General features: G+C 44.2%; 2 protein-coding genes across 6 annotated transcripts in view; one reads left to right on the top strand and one right to left on the bottom strand.

The window, feature by feature from the left end:
• Window positions 1-12568, top strand: part of UBR1 (ubiquitin protein ligase E3 component n-recognin 1) — a 56614-nt gene extending 44046 nt beyond the window's left edge. For 3 of the 5 annotated variants that reach the window (XM_061997596.1, XM_061997595.1, XM_061997599.1), the window contains 12 exons: window positions 288-343; window positions 620-716; window positions 1619-1686; window positions 2450-2600; window positions 3601-3688; window positions 4932-5065; window positions 6158-6266; window positions 7941-7997; window positions 8404-8481; window positions 9149-9319; window positions 9494-9595; window positions 10000-12568. In XM_061997596.1, the coding sequence (XP_061853580.1) occupies window positions 288-343; window positions 620-716; window positions 1619-1686; window positions 2450-2600; window positions 3601-3688; window positions 4932-5065; window positions 6158-6266; window positions 7941-7997; window positions 8404-8481; window positions 9149-9319; window positions 9494-9595; window positions 10000-10141 (1253 nt within the window). In that variant the 3' untranslated portion in view covers window positions 10142-12568. Of the gene's footprint in view, window positions 1-287; window positions 344-619; window positions 717-1618; window positions 1687-2449; window positions 2601-3600; window positions 3689-4931; window positions 5066-6157; window positions 6267-7940; window positions 7998-8403; window positions 8482-9148; window positions 9320-9493; window positions 9596-9999 lie in introns of those variants that run through there. The other 2 variants (XM_061997597.1, XM_061997598.1) reach the window with 2 other exon arrangements.
• Window positions 12569-15811: 3243 nt separating this feature from the next.
• On the bottom strand, window positions 15812-23018 carry LOC104555728 (photoreceptor outer segment membrane glycoprotein 2). Its single transcript, XM_061998326.1, has 3 exons — window positions 22353-23018; window positions 17838-18084; window positions 15812-16533 (listed from the first exon to the last, which is right to left on the bottom strand). Exons 1-3 carry the CDS (start codon window positions 22931-22933, stop codon window positions 16267-16269), a joined length of 1095 nt encoding a protein of 364 aa, XP_061854310.1. The 5' UTR covers window positions 22934-23018; the 3' UTR covers window positions 15812-16266.
• Window positions 23019-23622: the final 604 nt, after the last annotated feature.

The following is a 23622-nucleotide window of genomic DNA, read 5'->3' as shown; positions in this document are numbered from 1 at the left end:
GACGTTTTTGAGCACTGTAGAAGGAAAACTGGCAGTACAACTCCCCAGTGAGAAGGGTCTGAGAATCAAATGGCTTTAAAAAGCTTGTTACAAACGTTGATCTGTACAACATCCAGTACCACTCCAGGTGATTTCTCATTAGAGTCAAGTTGAGCTTTAAAAAGCTGAGCTCTCTGTATTTACTAAGGCTAAATTAATCTTGGGCTAAGTGTATTCCAACAGAAATGTTACGTCAGTTCCTGCAGAACAAAGCAACTGATGGGTTTTTTTCTGTGTTGAATTTTAAGAGAACCTCTTGGAAACAGAAGGCAAGCCTTTATTTGGATCCCTACAAAATAGACAGGTATGGGCAAGTAAGTTATGCAGTGTATTTTAACCAAGAAATGTTCGTGTGTATATACAGCACACACATGGGAGAAACTTCCTGGTGAAACTCCTGACATCAAGATCATTCTCTGTTGAGAGACAGCTCTCAGAGTGTTAACACTGATAAGATGAAGGGCATTTTGGAAGAATGTTTCTACTTCATTTCTGGATGTGTTTCCTGTGTTTTCACAACTTCATTTCACGGTTCCATCTTTGCTTTTTTCCTGTCCAACCGTTTTCTCTTGCGCTCTAGCACAGTGGCCTTAAAGCATTAGTGCAGTTTGCAGCTGCTCAGAGGACAACATCACCACAGATCCTGATTCAGAAACATCTGGTTCGTCTTCTGGGAGGTATGGTGTTCCCTTTCTTCGCTGCTTTTCACGTTGCAGGGCTTTCTGTTGCAAAAGGGTGCACACACTGATGCAGCTTAGGAGCAAAGGTCAGGCTGCTGATGGCTGTGCTGACTTAGAGTTTCTGAAATCATGGAGTATTGCTTGAACTTAAGCAATCAATAATTCTGTTAACCCAGCCCTGTGTCACTGAAGCCCCCAAAAGATCCTCTGTCCCTGAAGACCTAGCAATCCTAGGTTACCTAGGCATGGGGATCCTCAGATCTGGGATATTTGCAGATAGGTAACCGTCTGTTTCTGGCAACGTTCAAAACGACTCCAATTCTGTGCTGAAGAGGTGGATAAAGCCACAAAGCAGACATCCCTCTATCTTCATTGTGAGACTCCATCTTTTAGTGCTTTCACAGGGTTGCTTGCAGCCTAATTACAAATATTTTGGTCTCAGAGGGAGCCAGTTTGAGGCATACAGCTGTCCTCCATGCTCCTTACTGATCAGATCAGCGTGGTGGCCTTTGTGAATCCCACTCTGACTTTCCTTCGTTCCACTGGATTTATAGGTGTGGCACAGACTGTTGTAGTGGGTTAGGCTGTGAGGCAGTGTTGCAGTGCCCAAGTGCATTTGTGGACTTCTCCCTAACAGTGTGTGCTTTGTTGGAGCTGGAGAAGTAAATAAAAGGTTTTGATCTCAACATTTTGAAGACAGAGTCATTAAAGATGTGATTGTGTTGGTCACGAGGAAATACTTGATAGTGCCTCTAGGTGGTAAGCTGTTCATGAGGTAGTTCAGAGACTTGAACATCTTCTTTATGAAATCACAGAGGGTCTGTAGATTTTGCTATTGCAGTTTAAGCCAAAGGAAGAAAATAGGTGTCAAATGCCTAATTGCCATCTTTGTTTTGTAGTTCTTCTACCACACCTTAAAGTGGAGGACACACCATCCCTCTTAGAAGTAGACATGTTCCACGTTTTGGTAAGCAGGTTCATTTCATTCTTCATATCAATAGGGGTTTTTTTGAGCATGGATTCTTGTGTACTTCACCCTGTAGACAGTCTGTTGTGATCTGTTCACTTGCATGACTGTACATGAGCACTGCATACAAACAACGGCCACGTGAGAGTGTTTGCTTCCAGTTCTGCCATTCTTTTAGCTTTCCAGGGTTTTGCTGTCTCATTGAATTCCATGCTTGCCATCTCAATCATCTTTTTACCATCTCCATTGGTATCAAACCTCCACAAAAAGTCCCTGAGAAGTGCATGCCCTCAGTTTGTTTCCCTCAGTTTGTTTCCCTCTCTTTTCCTTTGTCTCCAAGGGCCTCACGTAACTTCTGCTTCCCTCTCGCTCACTCATTTCCTGCCTTACCCTCAGCCAACAAAACCCAAACAAACAAGACCCCCAAACCCCCCAAATTAAACCTGTTTTGCCCTTTTTGCCTTTCTAAACTAGTCTCATTTCTCACTTCTTCCAGTGTGCTTTGTGTTATGTCAAAAGCCAGAAGTTAAGCTCTGTAGGGACTGGATGAGCGTTCTCGGTGTGTCTGTAAACTGAGTTTCCTCCACACTGTAGGGTCACAGATGGTTAATATTTTCCTCTGAGTTTTTTGCCACACTTTGAGAGTTAAAACTGTCAGGATAAATGAACATGCTTAAATTGACTCCAGAAATTAAATGGAAATGGATAGTGAGAATATAATTCCTGTTACTTTGATCTTTGCTCTCCTTCTCTTTCCCTCTAGGTGGGAGTTGTGTTATCCTTTCCATCTTTATACTGGGAGGATGCTGTAGACTTGCAACCTTCATCAATTAGTTCAGCCTATAACCACCTCTACCTCTTCCATCTGACAACCCTGGCACACATAACACAGATCGTTGTCTCTTCAGCAACAGGTAGAGCTGTGTTTGGGTTGGATAATTCTGGCATTTTTACACAATTTCTTAATGATGGACACTGTTAGTGTCTCTCAGGTACTCACCTCCCCATCATAAATGGCAGCACTAGGTAGAGTCTTATGTCTGGGAAAGAACAACCCATGTAACAGTACAGGTTGGGGAATGAACTCCTAGAGGGGAAAGGGACCTGGAGGTGCTGGTGGGCAGCAGGATGAGCCTGGGCCAGCAATGTGCCCTCGTGGCCAAGAAGGCCAGTGGCATCCTGGGGTGGATTAGAAGGACTGTGGACAGCAGTTCAAGAGAGGTTCTCCTCCCTCTCTATCTGCCCTCATGAGACCACATCTGGAATCTTGTGTCCAGTTCTGGGCCCCTCAGTTTCAGAAGCACAGGGAGCTGCTGGAGAGAGCTCAGCACAAGGACACAAAGGTGATGGAGTGGAGCATCTCCCTTGTGATGAAAGGCTGAGGGAGCTGGGGCTCTGCAGCTTGGAGGAGCCTGAGGAGTGACCTCATTCGTGTTACAAATTCATAAAGGGTGGGTGTGAGGAGGCTGGAGCCAGGCTGTGCTCAGTGATGGCCAGTGACAGGACAAGGGGTGATGAGTACAAGCTGGAACAGAAGAGGTTGCAAAGAAACACAAGGGAAAACTTCTTCCCTGTTGAGGTGAGGGAGCACTGGCAGGGGCTGCCCAGATGGGCTGTGGAGGCTCCTTCTCTGGAGACATTCCAACCCAGCTGGATGAGTTCCTGTGTGACCTACTCTAGGTGGTGCTGCTCTGGCAGGGGAGTTGCACTGGATGAGCTTTCCAGGTCCCTTCCAACCCTTGAGATTCTGTGATTCTGTAATGAGGCAAAATAAAGTGGAAATGTGTCTGTAATGCAATTAAAGAGCCTCCAACCAAACAAACCAAAAACTTAACACAAAGAGCTCACAGTATTTAAAAGGGGTGAGTCACAGATGAAGTGCATTTACAGTGGGATTCATCCTTTTGTGTGCAGAGTCCACTACCACTCGATTGCCCGACAGCAGTGAGGAGGCACAGTCTGCACAAGCTTTCTGTAGAGAGGTTTGCCAGTACACCAGTGGGTAAGTAGCAGTTCAGTTACAGCAATGCATTTTCCTAGAAGGGGGGCAGTTCACAGGGACTGGACAACAGAAAGAAAACGGGACCAAAAGAAATAAGATCTATTTTGTCTGGGGAGGGAGCTCAATCCAAAAAAGGGAACTGGTCAAAGGAAGAAGGAAATTGTTCTACTGTAAAATGGGGGGAAAGCTAAACACAGCTGCTTTTTTCTTTGAGCATTAGCTGCTTTTTTTGATAGGTATAGCTACAGACCCTTCAGTATCTGTGTGTGAAATCAACTAGAAACTGTGTCTGCACCTTCTACAAATTCTCTTTTGATATTTCTTCACCAAGGCTGACTGCCAAGATGCTTCTGAAGGATTGACAGTGCTGCTCACTTGTCTCAAAGTGTTAGGTGTAAACTTCTTCTCATTTGGAATTTGATATTTTAACAGCAGGAGTCATTTTTCTGAGGCATGAGCTTAGAAGCATAGGTGCTGTTCAGTTTGGAAGATCAGGTGTCTCTACTGAGATACACAATGAAGTGTCAAAATTAAGGCAACCCTGCTCTGAAATGTAGTTTCAGTTTCTGTGTCTTCTGAACTGACTTCTCTGTGCTTCAACAGCAGAATGGTTTTGCAGAATGTGATGTTGTAACAGAGTTTTACAGGTTGTTCATCAGCAAGTCCTGGTCAGCATTTGTCAGAACATCCTCTTGACATAAACATGTGCATTTAACCGAGGTTAAAGATTTGAGAGGGTGGGGATGCTGTAGGCAAGCTAAGGGTACTGTGAAATGTGGGCTCAATGCTCATGCCACACAAACTGCAAGTATCACTGCAGTGGCTTTTGTCCAAAATGGGGTTAGTACAGCTTTACTTCAAACAACCTCAGTGCTACTGTTGTCAATTCTACAATGAAGTATGAGCTATTAGTTTTTAAGCTCTACCTGTGCTGTATTGCACAGTTTAAATCAGGTTCTCTTGAGTTTAGCTGAAAATGAGCAGGAACTGGCTACTTTTTTCTAAGTTTTAGAAGTACAAATTGAGATGATTTGAAGCCTTAATGCAGGTGTTCCACGTGGGCTCAGTGTGCATCCCTCAGGCTGAGGGGAGGTTGGAACTCGGGTGCTGTTGCACTGAATTTGGGGTGGATCAGTGTTGTTTCTATACAGCTGCCATTCTACCAAGGCTAGCCAGAATGTGAAAGTGCTTGGAGGGTTTGCACTGTGAACTACTGCAGCTATTTCTCATTTGTGTATTACAGTTGCTTTAGTCAGGATATTCCAGGCTGGCTTGTGTGGGATTGTGTTAAAAAAGGCATCATGCCTTACCTTCGTTGTGCTGCTTTATTTTTTCATTATTTGCTGGGAGTTTCTCCACCTGAGGAACTACTACAAGGTAAATATGAGAAAGCAAATGTATCTATATGTTGATTTTGTGTACTGTTTTTAAGTGTTGCCAACAACTTAACGCTAGTTAATACATTAAAGTAAGACTGGGGATGAAAAGGAAATACTTCTGGTGATGTGCAAATGTATGACTTATGAGTGATGTGTTGATAGTGTTTGTGGATACAAGGACTCTGTGATTTAAGTATAATTCTAAGGACTCAGATGACATCACCTGAGAAACAGCCTGCAGTATGTTTTAACAGAAAACCCCAAGATGAAACCTGTCCTTTTTGTGTAGTTGCTAGTGTTGGTAAATGCTAAACCAGGACTGAGGGCAAATAAAGCACGTGGGAAAAGTTCAACCTCTTCCCTAGTGGATCCTGATGCATTACAGATACTAAACTCAAAAGTGTTTCGCCTCCTGTCAAAGAAGGAAAACACAGAGACATGAACTATTTGTAAAGGAGATCCACAATTGCTACGAGCAACTGAGACAAAATGTGGCATCTTAAATGGATTTGTATCAACTGTGAACTAAGGCTGAATCTGATTGAATCTGATTGTCAAAACCTTGTCACTTAGGGAACTGGTTGGGAAGTTTGGTTCTATAGGGAGGAGTCTTCCTGGTGAGTCAGCAAAGCCAATAAATGACCACTCAGCAAACTAACAAGTTAGCCCAACTTTATGTAATGCCTTAGGACTGGCTTGATCATAGAATGGTAGGGGCTGGAAGGGACCTTCAGAGATCATCCCGTCCAGTGTTGCTGCAGGTTGAAAGGATAGGGAGAAGCTAAAATGTGGTTACATACTATGCAGTGAAATGGAGTTTAAGCAAGGAATTCTGTTGTCCAGAAATGTTTGAAGTCACTGTAATAATACATGTGAAATTAGTTAAAGCTGAAGCAGATCCTCAGCTCATGCAGGTTGTTGTAGCTCTGAAGTCAATGGGATTACACCCAGGTGTACTGGCTAGGAGCTGTGCTGAAGCTCTAGGATATATATTGCCCAGTAGAAAAGGTATGAGGAGGTTTCTAGTTGTGAGTGAATTAATCAGCAGTGCTGAAACACTGTAACAGTTGCTTGTGTTTTTCTTCTGCAGTTTCTGAAGAAGGGCAATTCAAGGCACTTTGCAATTACCTCTCCCTACCTACCAACTTGTTCCTGCTCTTTGAGGAGTACTGGGACACAGTAAATCCACTGCTCCAGAGGTACTGACTGCCACTGGCCTGGCCACATTTTTCTGTTGTGATTTCCCTGTGGGAACTTTGGATCAAATTTGTTTGAAAATGATTGAGCTGAAGCTCATGCTAGAGTTGTAAACACTTGTTTGATGTGAATCCCTTAAAGCACATCAGAAACATGAAGCATTCTGTATTTTAACGTGTAACTAAGCATGAAACAGTCACCATTTAGTGCTTGCAAACCCACATGAAATGATTCATGCAGAAAGAAGTTACTGTAAACCTTGAGTTTTGGTGTCTGCAGCATGAGTGCTGATGACATGAGTTACAAAAGGAGGATGGACAGCTGTGTAGCTGGCAGGGTGAGGCTCTGTAGCATTTCTTCTCTGGATTTCCACAGTGGACTGGCAGGTGTTGAATTTACCTCGATGCTTTAAAGACACAATTTGAGAATGGTGTCCTTTGCAATGTGGTGGCAAAGAGGCAATTGTTAAAGCTCTCCATTCAAAACCAACAGGTTAAAGTAACCAGAATCCCCACAACTCTGAGAAAAGTCCTGCTATACTTACTGTGTTGCAGAATGTCTCTGTGTATGTCACATGCCCCTTGAGCACTTGGTTCTATTGATGATTGTTACTGCTCCAGGGCAGAATTTTCTGTCTTGCACTAGCTTTTTCTGCTTTCTTTTTACCTCTCTTCTGTTTGTTGTATAGATTCCTTCCACTTAGTGGCATTTTGAGATGCTGACTCCCAACTTACAATCCCTATAGCTGATGGAAACGATTCCCTGCGTGCCATCTCACTGTAACTGCCGTTGTAGTCTATACAATAACTTGCAAATTAATGACATTTTACACAAGTTGTGTCTGGTGTCCCTACACAGTGCTTATATGGGAACAGAGAGGACAAAGTGTGATCACTAGAGACACAATTCCATGGTAGTGTCCCCAGTCAGAAACAGAGCTCTCAAGTAGGAGGCCACACATTTAATGTCATAGTAACAGTTGTCAAATCATCGTGGAAGTTCCCATATGTTTTTTGAAAGAATCTTAATTCAGAAGACTGAATTTGGTGATTGCTGGGAAATGTGTTAAATGAAGCTTACTGGGTTGACCATCTGCCACAGTTCTCTCTCCCTTCTCCTCCTTTTTGTTGAAACAGCCCAAAAGATACCTTAGACGTACAGATTCATCTGTTCAGTAACTTGCTGATACCTGCCACTGCTTTGGTAGGCACATGTGGCCATTCTAAGCAAGCAACAACATGCAGTAGGGATTGTGGAATAACCAGTGAGTGCTGGTTATTAAATACAAGCCATAAATATTTCCCTAGTGGAGCATATGATATTTTCTTGCACTGTAGCTTTGGCAGATGTGTTCCAAAAGGAGCTGTGTGTTGCAGCCCCCTGGAGAACACGGCCGTGCTGCCGATGGCTTGCATTTTTAAGCATGCTAACTCTGTGTTTTCATGTGCATGCTGGTAATTTTAAGCTTTGCTGGTTTTCACACAGGTTTTTTCTCCTGTGTACAAACTTCAGCTCTTTTCCTGAAGCAAGATTTTAAAGGGTAGCTGTTTGTGAAGTTTTAGCTAGAGCTGTCACTGCTTTCCCTCTACTCTGTGGTCGCTTATTGCTCACTAGTTGAGTTGAGTGATCCTGAATGTCTGTAACCAAACACTGTCACCTGTGGTTGTTTGAAATAGGTGGTGTGCTGACCCCGTGCTGTTGAGTTGTTTGAAGGGGAAAAGCATTGCAGTAAGGTAAGTTTGGTGGGGGGCTTTTTGGTTTTACTTCTGTTTTCGACTTAAAACTATTGAAAGACTGAAATGCTTATTGTGGGCAGTAAGGGTGCTTCTGTTTACTCCCTCCTGCTCTACTACCAAAAGTTAGACAAGTCATCCAGCTTCACCTAGAGAAAAGCCAGAATCTTAACTGAAATATGCAGTGTCTTCATCCACATGGGTTATGTAAGAAAAGGCATGTCATCACTTCTTCTGGGATGCTGAAATATGGAGCCTCTCACTTGTGCTTCTAGGACTGACAAACTGCTCTAGACCTGCAGAGGTCAGCAGCAAGGACCAAGAGCCTACAGGAATTTATAGCTGTCCATTTTGTTCTCTGCTACTCTCTTTATTATTCTCTAATGGTTCATTTTCTCTTACCCAGGTATCCTAGGAAAAGAAATAGTTTAATAGAGCTTCCTGAGGACTATAGCTGCCTTCTGAACCAAGCCTCTCAGTTTAGGTAAGATGTTGCCACACTTGGCTGACATCCTAGGTGTTCTGTCACTTTGATGTTATTGCAGCCACTTCAGCTGCAGTTAAAACTCTGCACAGAAACTCTTTTGCAGAAAGTGTGAACAGTTGTACTGGCCAGTATGGCCACATGTTAATCTGAAATGTGAAGCACAGCAGTTGAGTAACTGAAGTCACTGGTGTTTGACTGGAAATGATATACAATTACTAGAGCTTAACCTGCTGGTTATTTTTCACCTTTGCAATGTGCATTTGGTTTGGCCATGAGCCTGGAAATGATTTTTGCACTGGCCGAGAGAAGCCCAGAAGGTTGGCATTGTTTTATGCCAGGAAGAGTGAATCATAGGATAATTCAGGTTAGAAGGGACTTCAGCAGATCATCTGGTCCAACATCTTGCTCAGAGCAGGGATTGTGCAGATGAACTATTTCAAGCAATGTGAAAACAGCCAAAGGAAGCAAATATGTGCACTGTGATTATGACATAGTATGTCTCAGGTTCTTGTTTGTTTGTAGGTCAGGGTTTTGTTTTGGGTGGTTCTGTGTTTATTTGCTTAGTGGCTGCTTCTTGTTGCTGCTGGTTTTTAAGGAATATTTTGTGTAGTTAACATTTCCTTTAAGCTTTGAATTCCTGCCCTCATGTTCTGGTTGCTTCTAGATGCCCACGATCTTCTGATGACGAACAAAAACATCCAGTGCTGTGTTTATTCTGTGGGGCTATGTTGTGTTCCCAGAATACTTGCTGCCAGGAACTGGTGAACGGCGAGGAGTTGGGAGCCTGTACTTCTCACGCTCTGCAGTGTGGAGCTGGAGTCTGTATGTTTCTCAAGTAAGTAGCTACCAGAATTTAATGTGCTGGAGGTCAAAATTCACAATGTGGTCAAGACACTTGATTCTTTCTCTCTGAGATAAAGAAACGCTGCTTTGACTTGAAGTGTGACTCACCAAAAAGTAAATACACTGCTGGGAGTTGCATTTTAAATGTAGCTCTTTTTTCCTTAAGAATCAGGGAGTGCAAAGTTGTCCTCATCGAAGGTAAAACCAGGGGCTGCTTGTATCCTGCTCCTTACTTGGATGAATATGGAGAAACAGATCCAGGTCTGAAGTAAGTAGATGTTTGCCTTTCTTTCTACATTTCTGTTGTGGTGTCTCGTTCTTTCTTAAGCTGATTGGACAACATGTCCTTCCTGCTGGCATGTACAGCACCCTAACGTGTGTCTTGGCCTGGTGAACTTGTTTTAACTTCAGATTCCTGATGGCAGTTTCCAGTCACGAGTGGGTCACTCTTTTGGTTCTGTTCAACTTCCTTACTTCTCTCCAGAGTACTTGGTGTGCCTTTCATCAGAAGTGTACAACAACTGCCACTGCTGGGCTGTCGTCTGCATTTACCTGTTGGAATCGGTGTCCTTACAAGTATTCCATGTATTTTAGCTGTTGTGTAGAGTGTTAATGCTAGACTAGTAACAGGACAGTTTGTCAGTTGCTGTTCTCTTTTTGTCTTCTATGAAGAAGAGGCAATCCCCTGCACTTGTGTCGGGAGCGTTACCGGAAGCTGCATCTGCTGTGGCAGCAACACTGCATCATAGAGGAGATTGCCAGGAGCCAAGAAACCAATCAGATCTTCTTTGGATTCAACTGGCAACTGCTCTGAGTGAAAACTCTTACCTTGTGGCAGTGCTTTGGAAAAGGAAAGGAGGGTGGGCAGTAAATGATCTACTCTCGAGTGGATGCTGTAGTTCGGACACAAGGATGGATTCTCTAGGCTGGGTGTATTACTGATAACATTGAAACAGTCTCATGTCATATGTTTTGTGCTTTTTTATTCCCCAGAAAGGGAAAACAGCATTGTAGAATTATCACTGAACATTCAGGTCCAGAAATATTTCCACTTCTTGAAGGAGCTGTAGTTGTTTCCCACGTTTTGCTGAGGACAGCTTCCCAAAGCCGTGCCTCGGGCCACAGACCCCATTTCTGTCTCTTCCACACCGTGAGAAACCTAAATGGGGTTGCTGTGGAAAAGCCTCCTTTGCTTTCTTCCTGGGTTCTTTTTCCCAGGCTTAGTGAAGCTTTTAAATAGGTCAAGATCTGTGGGCACAAGGTTGGAGTGGAGGCGGTGCCAGGCCTTCAGCAGTAGTAACAGCTACAGCAAACGTTGTTGTGCAGTTACACCGAGCCACAGGTGGCAGGGCTTGGTTCAAGCCTGGGTTTGACTGTGTCCTGGCATTTGATGAAGAGTTTTCATTACTGAACTCTTTAAAGAAGTAGTGTGGGATAGAAAGTGCATGGGGGAATTACCATCTTGCTTGTTGCATCCAAAAATAAAACCTGTGCTTTTTGCATTGCCAGAGCTGCACTTTATCTGAGGAGTTCGCCCTGTGTTCCTGTCGTGTGTCCCGAGAGGTCTCGGGCCACACCATTTGACAAGCTTGTGCTTAGTTTTACTTCTTTACAGTGTGTCTTCTGAGATTTTTTTTTCCCCAAGAACCAAATGTGAAAGTCCTGTTAGGTAGTTGTAGTGTAGCTCCAAGTTATACGAGAGATGGAGACTTCAGTAAAGTAGAAGACCTTCAGAGCTCTCACTGGACTAAAATCAAGGCCCAAAAGCAGCGAGTTTTAGAATCACAGATAAGTTTGCCCACATTTGAGGCTTTTTTCCACCCTTCATCCTCTGTCACTGTTTGGAGCCCTACCTGCATAAAGGAGATGGTGTGTTTTGGGAGGCGTGTTCGGTTGTTCAGTGCCAGTTAGACCAGAAGAGGGAAAAAACCCAGGTGGCTAAATCTCTGCTGTGACAAGTGCTGGCTGCACTGCGCTGTTTTTGTCTCTTTGCTTTTCAGTAGCTAATTACTGTGGTTGAACTCCCTGTCTGTGGTGTGTGACTGTACTTCAGTTCTAAATGTTTGTTGTTCTGTTTTCTGAACTTCAGCCATGGGATACACAAGAGGGTTTGTAATGGGGTGGGTAAAAGTGCTTTCCCAGTACTCTAAATTTCCCTGCCCCTCTGCTAATTGGATTCCTGTGTTTCATTTTAATGAGGCTTGCAAGGGGAGCCTTTCAAATGAATGTCTGAGAAGGTGTTTTTGTATTATTTGTGATTCTAATATCCCCCATGCAGCCATTTAGATTAAAATGTCATTGTTCTCCTGGTTTTTAAAGTGTTTTGAGTGTGTATGAGTGCATTGAGCAGCACCACAACTCATCTGAACATGAAATTGCAATGAACTCCAATACTCTGGTATCAACACCTTTTCTGTACCTGCTGTTGTAACCTTTCCCTGGTGATAGAAGTAGTTGGCTTTGGTATATTTTTCAGGTATTCTGTTTCTCACAATTAAGACCTTTCTCCTTACTTTGATTCTTTCAGATTTTAAAGCTGAATATGAAACTCCTTAAAGATAAACATCAGTTCAGTTAGCCTTCTCCAAAAGGTACATGAAATGCATAGTGAATTTAGGAGAGCAGTTGTCAGGAGTACTTGCATGCATCGGTGATTCCCAAGTCATCGAAACACTCGTTACCAACAAAGCCGTTGGATTCATGTGTGTCCCTGATACCAGAACTCTGTTCACTTACTGTTTCCCTCTGATACCTGTCAGAACTTCTCAGTTACCTTGCACTTCACTGATACAAAAGTTGCATTACCAAATATGCAGTGAGATCACTTTGTTTTCTGCCTGAACACAAGCACATAAGGACAGGGGCTGGTCTGAGCAGCTTGAGCTCCTGTTGGAAGCTCCAGAAATCTCTTGGTAGCCGAAGAAGTGGGAGAGGAAAGTTGCATCTTCCTGTACGTTTGCACACACTAACTTAAGCAAATGGGCTCCCATATCATCCACTGACCAGCCTGGTCATCTTTCATTTCATCAATTACTATGCAGTTTTGTTCACTGTGAGTATAATCTGTATGTCGTGATCGCAAGATGCTTACGCCGCTGGTCTCTTTTCCATCCAAACTGACAGGAGAAGTTATTTGATAATGCACATATTGGTATCTTTAACTGCAAAACTGTAAATTTGAAACTTGTATAATGTTCTTGTGCTTTTGAAAAGAAAATATCTTGTATATGTATATTTAAAACCAAGGAAATAAAGTAACTTCTCATAGACGATTCCGTTCTTACTCGGAGGCGCTTTGACACTTCACCGTTGGTCTCACGGCAGCGTCTGTCCGGATGGAGCAGGGGAAGGGTTAGTAAATGGTTGCTAAACATCACCAGCTATCCCTGTAGTCTCTCATCATTGTACCAGTTAGTGATAGTGGCATGAGAAGGACATGCTGGGGAGAGCTCGGCACAGGGCCACAAAGGTGCTGAAGGGAGTGGAGCATCTCCCTCGTGAGGAGAGGCTGAGGGAGCTGGGGCTCTGCAGCTCGGAGGAGACTGAGGGGTGACCTCATGAATGTCATTCACTTTCCCAATTCAGGTGTATACAGAACTTCATCAAGCAATTTGATTTACATATGCCAGGAGGTGTGCTTCAGTTAATTGACATCCAGGAGCAGGACAGGATCATTGTGCTGGTTTTGTCTGGTATGAAGCTCATTTTTTCCATGGTATGGGACCACGCATTGGGTTTGTGTTGAACAAAGTGCCACGTGCAGAGCCTTAAGGGCCCCAGAGCAGGAAACTGAGGCAGGGCACACGTGTACCAAATGGCTGGTAAGATTTTAAATAGCATCAGTCCTGTGCTGTAGGGAACAAAAAAGGCAGTTTGCAGAAGGGAGGTTGGTAGCTTCTGAGGAGGCTGCTGTGTTCTTTTATATCTGTAAGTGAAACTCAATGTGCTGTATCTGTAAATCTCTTACTACTCGGTGGCCAACGTAGAGCACGTGTGTTCAGTGATAATCACAGAGCTCTGAAGGAAGAGCATTGCAATTAGTGTCTGTGGGAACTCACAGTGCCTTCACCAGAGACTAAACACTACAGACGTTTCAGGGTTGGGGCTTTGTATGAAGAACTTAATAAAGAAGGTGGTTTTATGCATTGGTGAGTGAGTTCCTCTGGAAGCTGCTGTGGCACAAGTGTGGTGTTGTTAATTCTGACTGGATTAAGCGTGAGTAACGTGCAGAAGAGGTGTCCCCCAGGTCCTATTTATTTCTGTATCTGAGCAGATGCTCTGGCTTAAAGGCTTGGCTTGCTAATGCCATCTTTGTCTTTATAAATTACAGAGAATTAAAGCTGGAGTCTGTGCTGCTACCTGAGTTGTTCCTGACCCAGTGGCTGTGATGGTAAATACTCCAGGAAACACCAGCATTGTGACAGGTGCTGTAGGGCAGGCTGGGTGTGGAAGGGGCTCCGTGGCTGGCTGAGGGAATGAATGCATACAAAGCACAGGAGAAAGCATTCATTTAAAAATCAACTTTTCTCCTGATTACTGTGAAGTGAGCTGTCATCTTGTGTGTCTGTGATGCCTATACCAGTGGGGACTGTGCTTATGCAGGACAGAAATCATTGATCTAAGGCTGAGTAGTTACTGGTGATTACAAAGCACTGACTGCTGTTGTGAGATGTGTGCTGGTACTCTGCTTATCTCACAAGTGCTGCAGTTTTTGGAAGCTGTCTGAGACACAAAGGTTAACCTGTCAAATACTAGTCTTTTATGGTAAAATGTATTATCTTCATCTGAAAGTAAATGAGCTGTGTGAGGGCCAGGGGAAGAGTGCAGCCAGACAAGTTCTCCTCCTCTACTCTGCCCTCATGAGACCACATCTGGAATATTGTGTCCAGTTCTGGGCCCCTCAGTTGCAGAAGGACAGGGAGCTCCTGGAGAGAGTTCAGCACAGGGACACAAAGGTGATGGAGTGGAGCATCTCCCTTGTGAGGAAAGGCTGAGGGATCTGGGGCTCTGCAGCTTGGAAGAGCATGAGGAGTGACCTCATTAATGTTTACAAATACCTAAAGGGTGGGTGTGAGGAGGCTGGAGCCAGGCTGTGCTCAGTGATGGCCAATGATAGGACAAGGGGTGATGAGTACAAGCTGCAACAGAAGAGGTTCCAAAGAAACACAAGGAAAAGCTGCTTCAGTGTTGAGGTGAGGGAGCACTGTCAGGGGCTGCCCAGATGGGCTGTGGAGGCTCCTTCTCTGGAGACGTTCAAACCCAGCTGGATGAGTCCCTGTGTGCCCTGCTCTAGGTGGTGCTGCTCTGGCAGAGGGGTTGGTCCCTTCCAGCCCTTAAGATTTTGTGATGCTGCAGCATCTACCTCTATTTATAAAAGTCTTCAGTGCAGAACTTAGTATTTAGATGTCCTTAAAGTGATTAGTTGAGTGATTCTGCTTTTGTAGCTTCCTCTTATGTGCCTGCTACAGGTTACTGTTGCAGACAGAGCCCACCTGGCCATCTTCATTTTTAACATAGGCCTAAAATGTTAAACAGTGAAGCAATGGCATTTGAAGTCACTATCATGCATACAGCCTGCTTGAATTACAACACAGATTTTTACCTCCAGTACTTTATTTACAATATATTCCTACAGTATCATTCTTGCTTGTTCTAGTGTGGTAGAAAACAACGTTGTTCAGACAGGTAAAGGAATCTTTGCTGTTACTTTTGCACAACTCCAAAAGCAGGAATGGTTCTGCTTTGGATATTCCAGTGATGTAACTTCATTAACTTGATTATACACAAGGGATGCACAAACTGCCCAAAGTTACACTCAGACAATGTCTTACAACAGTAAGATGTAAAATACTTTATGTGGTCTTTCATTCTCTGTTCTGTATCAGTGCAGTTTTCCTACTTAATGGTGAGTTACAGCCCTGGGACATGCTGTAAGGAACATGTCTTGGCTGTAGAAGGCTTTCACTCCATGCCTTGACAATTGCTGGGAACAGGATGGGAGATGAATCCATCTACCTTTGCTTTCATCGCTTGCAAATAATCCCTTATCTCCCAGCTCCTGGATGTCTATGTAAGTGCTTTTGAAATCAGGAGCTTCTGAACACCCAGGATTATCAGTATTTGTTTTATGGGAAGCATCTGCTTGTTTTCAAACTTGTGCTGTCACATGCTCCTTGGGATTTGAAATACCCCAGCATGAGCTGTCAGCTTTGTTGGGCAAAGAACTCGTTTCAGCTGTACCCGCTGACTCCCAGGGAGGCTTGGCAGCTGGCTTTCTCTAAACTGTGGAAGCAGAGAGTGAAGAATCTATGATTCTATGATACTTCAGACTGCTTTGGGGACAAGAAAAAAATAAAGGTAAATCCATTATGCTAACTTTGATGGCCTTCAGCTCAATTTCACCCAGCTAAGAGGTTCTTTTAGAAGAACATATGTTTAATTGAGCTAAAATTTCCCCTATCCTAACTGAGTTTTCATTGCACAGCTTTTACCTGTTTATTTAAAGAATCCTTTTTATCCAGTGTAATAACTCCTTCTGGGAGTTCCCTGCTGCTGAGGTTTCTACAGGTGTAACGACAGTAATGATAAACTTTGTTGGGACCTAGGAAACCAATCTGCATGTTAGCAGCTGTAGACTCATCCTCTCTGGAACGTTTGCCTTGTGCATTCAGACCATGCCAGGAGTTTGAAAGCAAGAGAGAGAACGTGGAGAAGATTCCAGAAGTTTGCTTTGTGCAGTGTTTTCATGAGAATGAGTGAAAATACATCCAGGCAAAGCAGCACCTGTGGTTCTGGAGCTGGCGCTGGTCCATGGTTTGTCCCATTGTCTTACTAGTTCCCCTGCCTTTATTTTTCTGCCTCACCAGTGAAAAATCTGGTACCTGTCAGACTGCAATATGTGAGAGCTACATTTGTGATGTTGTTTCTCTAGCATCCTGCCTAGCTAGCTGCTGGGATAGGTTTTGTTGTAATATTGGGTTTGCTGCAGTTTGTGTTTTGAACGTCAATGTTGGGGTCGTTCAGGCCCGAGACTGTGGAGATCTGGTTGGCTTTGCCCAGGTTCTTGATGATACTGATGTTGTATTTGGCAGTTTCCACAAAGCTGTTTTCTAGTAACCAACCATCTGATTCGCCCTCCAGGTCTCCCAGCAGAAGGACGTTCTTCATTGCTGTTTGCAGGTACCGAACACCAATGAGCACAGAGAGCTGTAAGAAACAACCAGTGGTTAAACAGAGAGTTTAAACTGCAGCCTCAGTCCCGACCTATGTCTCTACAGGCTAAATAACTGAGTAAAGCAGACCAATAATCTCAGCAATATATATCTTAAGAAAGAAAAATGCCAGGGAGAGAGAGGTTGATTCTCTCCCCATTCTTCAGGTAGCATCCCCACTTCATGTTACGAGCACATAAATCCATGGAGTCACACTGCAGCCTCCGACTGCAACTACTGATGCAGAAGGAATCAGCAGTCAGTGGAACCATCAGCCACTGGAGACAAAGAGTTAAAGTGCAGTCTGTTAATTTCTGTGGAGGCTTTGATTAAGCTGGTGTTTTCTCCAAAGAGCTTTAATCATTCATACACAAGGTATATGTGTCCCATGTGGCAATGCAGGAGATTTAAGGAGAGTGGCCTCTAGCAGAGGCTCAAGTATAAGTTCAGGAAAAAGATCCACTTTGATGGTTCTGTTGGAACTGAGATCAGGGTGCCCAGCCTGACAATGTTTAAGGGAGCACAGAGAGGCAGCTCCCAGCTTTTTCATGTGCTGCCAAAGGCCTGTTGTTTTCCTGACATGCCCCACTCCCCATCTAGCACTGCTTGAGGGCTGCTGTGAACTGCTTCCATTACAACACTAATATTTATGCAACAGAGCAATACCAGGATGAAAACCTCTTAATCAGGGAAAAAAACTGTATTTTAACCTGTGCTGCTGGGGAGTCCTTTAGCTGCAGATGACAACATCCAGACAACTTCCCTTAGAGACTCCAGCAGAGGCAGCATCTTTGCAGGGGTGTGTGCTTATTTTGGTTGCATAATAAGCAGGTTAATCTACATCTGAAAAGGTATGCTGGGCTTGCAGGTACTGGCTGTATGGTGAAGCTATGTAAGGTAAAAAGGAGGCTCTGAGATATTAACACTTAGGGTCACTTTTTGCTGTAAATAATGTCTGATCACAATTGATATATTCTGTGTTAAAACTGACTCAGCCCTTTCCCCCCACTGTCCTTGCAGTGTGTGACTGCATGTGCCACCCTGTACATGCTTCAGGGAAAGGAACATGCCACAGTCTGTTGAAAAACCTCTGGAAATATGCAGGATAACACATATCATTTCTAATAGTTCTCATCTTCACCGAGATTTGCTCTGGGAAAGTTGTCTGTACTAAAGGATGCCCTGCAACAAGTGCCTGTGGACTTTCTAGAGGCACTTCTCTCATGTTGTGCTGTAGTTGTTTCCCATCGTAGAGAGCAGGAAGACTGATCTGACAGGGGCCATTTTTATAAGACCTACCTCAAACAACCAAATAAGCAGCGCTGCAATGCCAATGGATCTCATAATGGCTGTGAAGTAATCCAGCAGGGCCTCTCTGCACCCCTTCACCCAGATGTTGAGCTCCTCTGTCAGAAAATCGTAGTTGTAGTGAGCGGTGTTGTTGGTCAGCTGGTACTGGATGCAGGGCCGTGGGGAGCTGGGGTTGCAGCAGCTGAAGGGTACTCCATCCACCAAGAACTTCCCATCCACGTTGCTCTTCAGGCGGCTGCAACAGGGCACAAAGTTGGGGCATTACAAGTCTGCCATCAGCAGCAGGTGCTGTCTGTGGTTTCTGTCCAAGGGGATAGTGCTGGGATGTAGGCCTGTCCCATGTAACAAAAGGGAATGTGTTTCCAACTGGGGAAGTTGCTTATTGCAGGAAAGGGGATTTTCCCCTTGCTATATGAAGTGTGGCATCTCGTGTGGGTTCAGTGTTCACAGAGATGTTGCCTTTTCAGGTCTCTCTGTGCAGCAACTAAAGCCAATTCCTGAGCTTGTGTGTCTGGGTGGAACTCTAATGGAAGTTACGGCCCCAGAAATCCTGTGTTTCATAGAATCACAGAATGGTAGGGGTTGGAAGGGACCTTTAGAGATCATCCAGCCCAACCCCCCTGCAGAAGCAGGGTCACCTAGATCAGGTCACACAGGAACACGTCCAGGCGGGTCTTGAAGCCCTCTAAGGAAGGAGCCTCCACAACCCCTCTGGGCAGCCTGTGCCAGGGCTCCCTCACTGAAACAGTCAAATGGCTTTTCCTTATGTTTAAGTGGAACTTTTTGTGTTCCAGCTTCATCCCATCACCCCTTGTCCTGTTGCCAGCTACTATAGAAAAGAGGGATGTCCCAGCCTCCTGACACCCACCATTTAGTTATTTATCAATGTTAATAAGATCCCCCCTCAGTCTCCTCTTCTCCAGACTAAACAGCCCCAGGTCCTGCAGCCTCTCCTCGTATGAAAGATGTTCTATACCCTTGATCATCTTGGTGGCCCTGTGCTGGACTCTCTCCAGCAGTTCCCTGTCCCTCTGGAGCTGAGGAACCCAGAACTGGACACAGGACTCCAGATGAGGCCTCAGCAGGGCAGAGCAGAGGGGGAGAAAAACCTCCCTTGACCTGCTGGCCACACTCTTCTTGATGCATCCCAGGCTGCCATTGGCTTCTTGCCCATGAGGGCACATTGCTGGCTCGTGTTTAGTTTATTATCAGTCAGGACTCCCAGTGTTTCTCTACTTCTGGATTGGTTTTCAACACAAGTGTTCCTTTAGGGAGAATCTAATACAAGAGCAGCTTTGCAAACCCCAGGAACCACTGGAAATTCTCCACTGGCATTTCCTCATGATACCCGTGTGCAGTGGCCGGTCTGGCACGTGTTCTGGGACTAACGCACAAGGGACTTGCTGCTTCTGGTAAGTAGATTTTCTGTAACATTTTTAACTCTTTGTGTTCGTTGCCAAATATCATTTCTTTCTCTCCTCTGCAAGATCAGGACAGTAACAAGTGGGAAAAGAGGAAACATAAAGAAATGGGAGGGAGAAAAAAAACCTGCTAGGATGGAACATGACCAGTTGGAGATTAATCCTGAGGTTCTGAAACAGTGAAACGGATCCTTGACATCCATTTTGCTTGATTTACCTGCTCTTTAGCTAGTGTGTCCTTGTGAGAACTTCTGTTTCCAAGCAGGCTCTGCAGAAAGATAGATTTTCCAGAAAGTGGGGAGTATCTAAGATGCTGAAAGATGCTTTCACACTTTGGGGAAGCTGCCTCCAAGCATGTAGCTATTTTCATGCTCATTGTGAAAGGTTTATTTCCTGAGACAGCCCCACAGGGGACAACCATGGGCTCTTTTAATGAAGCCCATGCCCTTTAGCTTTTGTCAGGGAGCCAGAATATATGAAAGACAACTTTCTCTTCTATCCAGCAGTCACCATTTGCTAATAGAATTGTTACTGTTTCCCAAAACTCATTTGTTGATGTTTACAAATAATTTTTTCCTGTTCCACTACAGGTGACCTAAATTAAAGGGAAGGAAGTTATTGCAAGAAGCTCATCAAGTGAACAGAAGAAGCTGAAACCCTGCAGTCCAGTGTTCTTCCAGCAGTTTAGGACTAAGTGTATCCTTCCAAAGCAACAGAAGCTGCCAGGAAACTTGGTATGATTGTATTCATTGTATTGCTGTGGGCCTGCTGAAGACAACCTCCTTTCCCTCTCTTTTCTTGGTGTTTTGGTGGTGTTGGTGTGTGCTTTGTTGAAAATTCTGCACAAAAATCTCTTCCTCGGTGATCTTTCCAAGTAAGTCAGGACCCTCATGTGCCATTTCCCCACTAGGAGTGGGTTAGGCATGATTTCCTCTCTGTTTTAAAGTCCAGCTCTTCAATCTGTGGCCATCGTATTTCTGGTAATGGCAGCAGAATGAAACCAAGGCAAAAGAACCCAAATAATCCAATGAAACCAGACTGAAGTGTGCAAGGAGCGTAAAGGGCATAGGCAAAACCCCTAAGGGAGCCAGAGAGGTACAAATCTGAGAGCCTGAACGTGGGAGGAGAAAAGAAACTTCACAGAGGGAGGAGGGGAAGGACAGCACATGGTGCATCTTGGGCCAGCGACAAGCCCTGTGTATATCAGCAACATGACCCAAGTACAGTGCAGCATCTTAAAATGACTGAAATACAGTCTCTCACACCAGCTCTTAAGCTTTCCTTTTGATCCCAAGCATCCAGGTTTTTTCTTCCTGACAACGTTGTGAAGAAGAATCTCTACTGCCAACAAGAGCAGTTTCCACACTTGGGTTATGTCCCTCAGCTAGAGGCAAATTAGAGTGGTGTGTCTTTGTTCTGTTAGAAGGGAGGATCTCAGTGTCTGAGCAGTGAGACATTCATTACTATTTGTTGTTGCAGTTTAAAGCTGTTAGGCTATTGTAAAGCAAAACTTGCATTTCAGACCATGAAAAGATGATCTTTACCCAACCAAAGCAATGTGCTGCTGTAACCTGCTTTATCCTCCTGCTGTTCCCACAGATTCTCTCCATTTCTTGGCACATTGTGGTGTTGCCAATGGAGATTCAGAGAGGGGAAGGTGGGAAGTTCAGGTTTGCAAAGGTTAGGTGTAAGTTGACAGGAGGTCAGCTCTTGCCTGCTTTGCCTCTGACATACATGACAAGATGGTTCCTTCTCCATCCTTTCTGAACGTTACCAGCTGGACTTTGCTCCAGCAATTTCATATCAGACGTTTCAGTACTCAGTGTTTGGAAATCACAGTGCAGTTTGGTTATGCAGCACCAACCTGGGTCCTAGCAATCAAGATGGAATGATCCACTGCATATACAGGAAAGACATTGGGCAGTGTGATTACTTGCCTCATGTTCCACTGGCATCTTCTGTCTATGGGGGGCAAAAATGAACTGACAGTGTGTTTTCAAAATGATGGCAGAGCAGAGATGACCCTGCAGAAGAAGACTGGGTAGAACATTACTGTTTCTGCACATCTCACAGGAATAAAAGGCAGCATCATTTACTCCTGTCCTCACAATAAGACACTACTCTTAAGTCCCTGTGGACTCTTTGTTGTCATGTCACTTTTTAGTGTAGAACCAGCATTTGAAACACCTCTTAGATCAGTCTGCTTTGTGTAACTGATGCTTTCCAACTTCTGCCTTGAGAACTCTTGTTCTAAAGCTTGCTTTATTTCCACAGCCAACTGCCTTACGCATGTATTGTCTGTGTTCTCCTGGGTCCTATCCTCTGGTGTATTTGCAGCTCTGTGTATAAGCTTTGCCATGATGGCAGTTTCAAATCACAAGTTCTGTGAAAATAAGATCCTCATCCTCCCTTCCTCTGGCTTTGTTGTCAGTGATTTTTAAGTTCAGGAGGCCAGAGCACATGACAAAATACGGTCAAGCTTTCTGTCTTTCCCAGGAATATATGGCTACTACACTTTCATCAGGGCGAGGTTTTTTCAGCTTTAGAAGAATCATTTAATATTGGATTGTCTATTTCTGTTTTAATTGTTACCCTATTGTCTGTGAGAATTATCAGACTCTTCTTTTTGAGCATGTAGTTTAACAACCGTTACATCATGTGAAGCACCAACAAAGGGGTTTTCTCCTCCTTCGTTGGCAGCTTCTCACATGTGAACATAAAAGATTTGAAGGTGGGTTTGCAAAGTCTCTTACCTTGAAGAAGGATCTTTCAGTGTTCAAGGCTGACTGAGCAGTGTATTGATAGTGCAATGCTTTCTTTGCATTATCACCTCAATATAATTGACACTTGGAGGTAGCTAAGTTGCTACATTAAAAAAGGAAACACCTATTTTTGCTTTAGCCAGGTTTTTAGGGGTGCTAAGCAACTGTTGGTTGTGCATATAGATGGGGAATTTTGTGAGTAATGTGGTCATTCTACAGCTTTCCAGTTGAGACAAAGTTCCAGTACAAACCAGTGCCTACTTTGCCTGCTTGAATGAGTTTCTCCTCCAGTGCCTTTATTATGACTAGGACATACTTACTCCACAACTTCCTTGGAAGCCATGTTCAGATAACGAGCAGACACCCACTGAATTTCAAACCAGTCTCTAAAGCCGTTGTTTCCACAGCACTGGAATCCAATTTGTAACATATCCACCGTTTTCTTTAAGAAACATCGTCCAGGTATGTCTGTGTCCTTATAGAACTTAATGGCATCCCTCAGTCCCAGGTAGAGAGACTCTTCCAGCTCGTTCCTCATGGTGTAGCACATGAGAGCACCCACCAGGATGCAGAAGGTAAAACAGAAGGTACACACGATGTATGGGAGCATCACTAGTTTCCATCGGGAGAACTTGCTGGCATCTGAGCAGTCATAGCAGATTTTGCCACCCAGAAAGTTGATGATACACGCGATGACCCCTACGGACATCAGCAGGTTGGGGACAGAGTTCACGTCCCCTTTTGCCATCACTTCGTTGCGCTTCTTGATCTCTATTTTCAGGAAGAGGCCAAGACTGAAGAGAATGATGCCACTCACTACAGAGACCCAGTTGAGGATCCATAAGATCTGAGCCAATTTGTCCCTCTTAGTTTTGGTGAATTTTACTTTGAGGACAGCCATAGCCAGATCAACGCTAGGAAAAGAAGCGGAGGTCAAGGAAAGCTCGTAAGCCGATTAGGAGCATGTATCCAAGGCATGCAGCAGAAATCTGGAGAGGAGAGAGAGAGGGATTACTGTCTGCTTGACTAGGTATTTATAGAGACTACAGAGAACTTCCTGTACAGCCTCATGTGCTCTGAGTCCCGCTAAGGGAGTGCCTCAGTGACATTTAGAACTCCATTCTCCCATCTGACGAAGACTCTGCAGCCCAAGGGATGCCACAATCTACTTTTTGAAGGGGAACCATTTGAAAAATGACAGGAAACTGCTCATGTGCTGAGTAATTTACACCTTGTATATTCTATTGGCTTGGTTTTGATACCCCCTACTCATGTTATTAACATCCCTTTAATAACTTTTATCAGTTTTTCCTTCCAAAGGTCACAATGGCCAGAATATATTCAGGAACGTTTCCTGCCCCAGGGTTCAAATCTGGTGTGTCAGAGTTTCACAGCTGAAGGAGGACTTCTGTGTTTCAAGGTCTTTTCCTCAGCTATTAGTGGATCTAAGAAAAGACTCATCCTTGCCAGAGCTTTTAACTGTGCTCCTGTGCAACTCTACTAATAACTTCTCCTTTGCACTTCTTCGGTTTTATCACAGAGGCAGAAGGCAGCTGATAACATCCAAGGTGTAAAACCTGTTAGAGCTGG

This window comes from Colius striatus, chromosome 6 (assembly GCF_028858725.1).
Source record: "Colius striatus isolate bColStr4 chromosome 6, bColStr4.1.hap1, whole genome shotgun sequence".
NCBI lineage: Eukaryota > Metazoa > Chordata > Aves > Coliiformes > Coliidae > Colius > Colius striatus.
Note: the sequence above shows the minus strand (reverse complement) of the source record. Positions and strands in the feature narration are given on the sequence as shown.

Excerpts from the sequence above, each read along its gene's own strand:
- LOC104555728 (XM_061998326.1), bottom strand. The coding sequence starts at position 22,933 with ATGGCTGTCCTCAAAGTAAAATTCACCAAAACTAAGAGGGACAAATTG. Across the intron at positions 18,085-22,352 it reads GCTTCCAAGGAAGTTGTGGA|CCGCCTGAAGAGCAACGTGG; the intron begins GTAAGTATGTCC and ends GCCCTGTTGCAG. Across the intron at positions 16,534-17,837 it reads TGCTTATTTGGTTGTTTGAG|CTCTCTGTGCTCATTGGTGT; the intron begins GTAGGTCTTATA and ends TGTTTCTTACAG.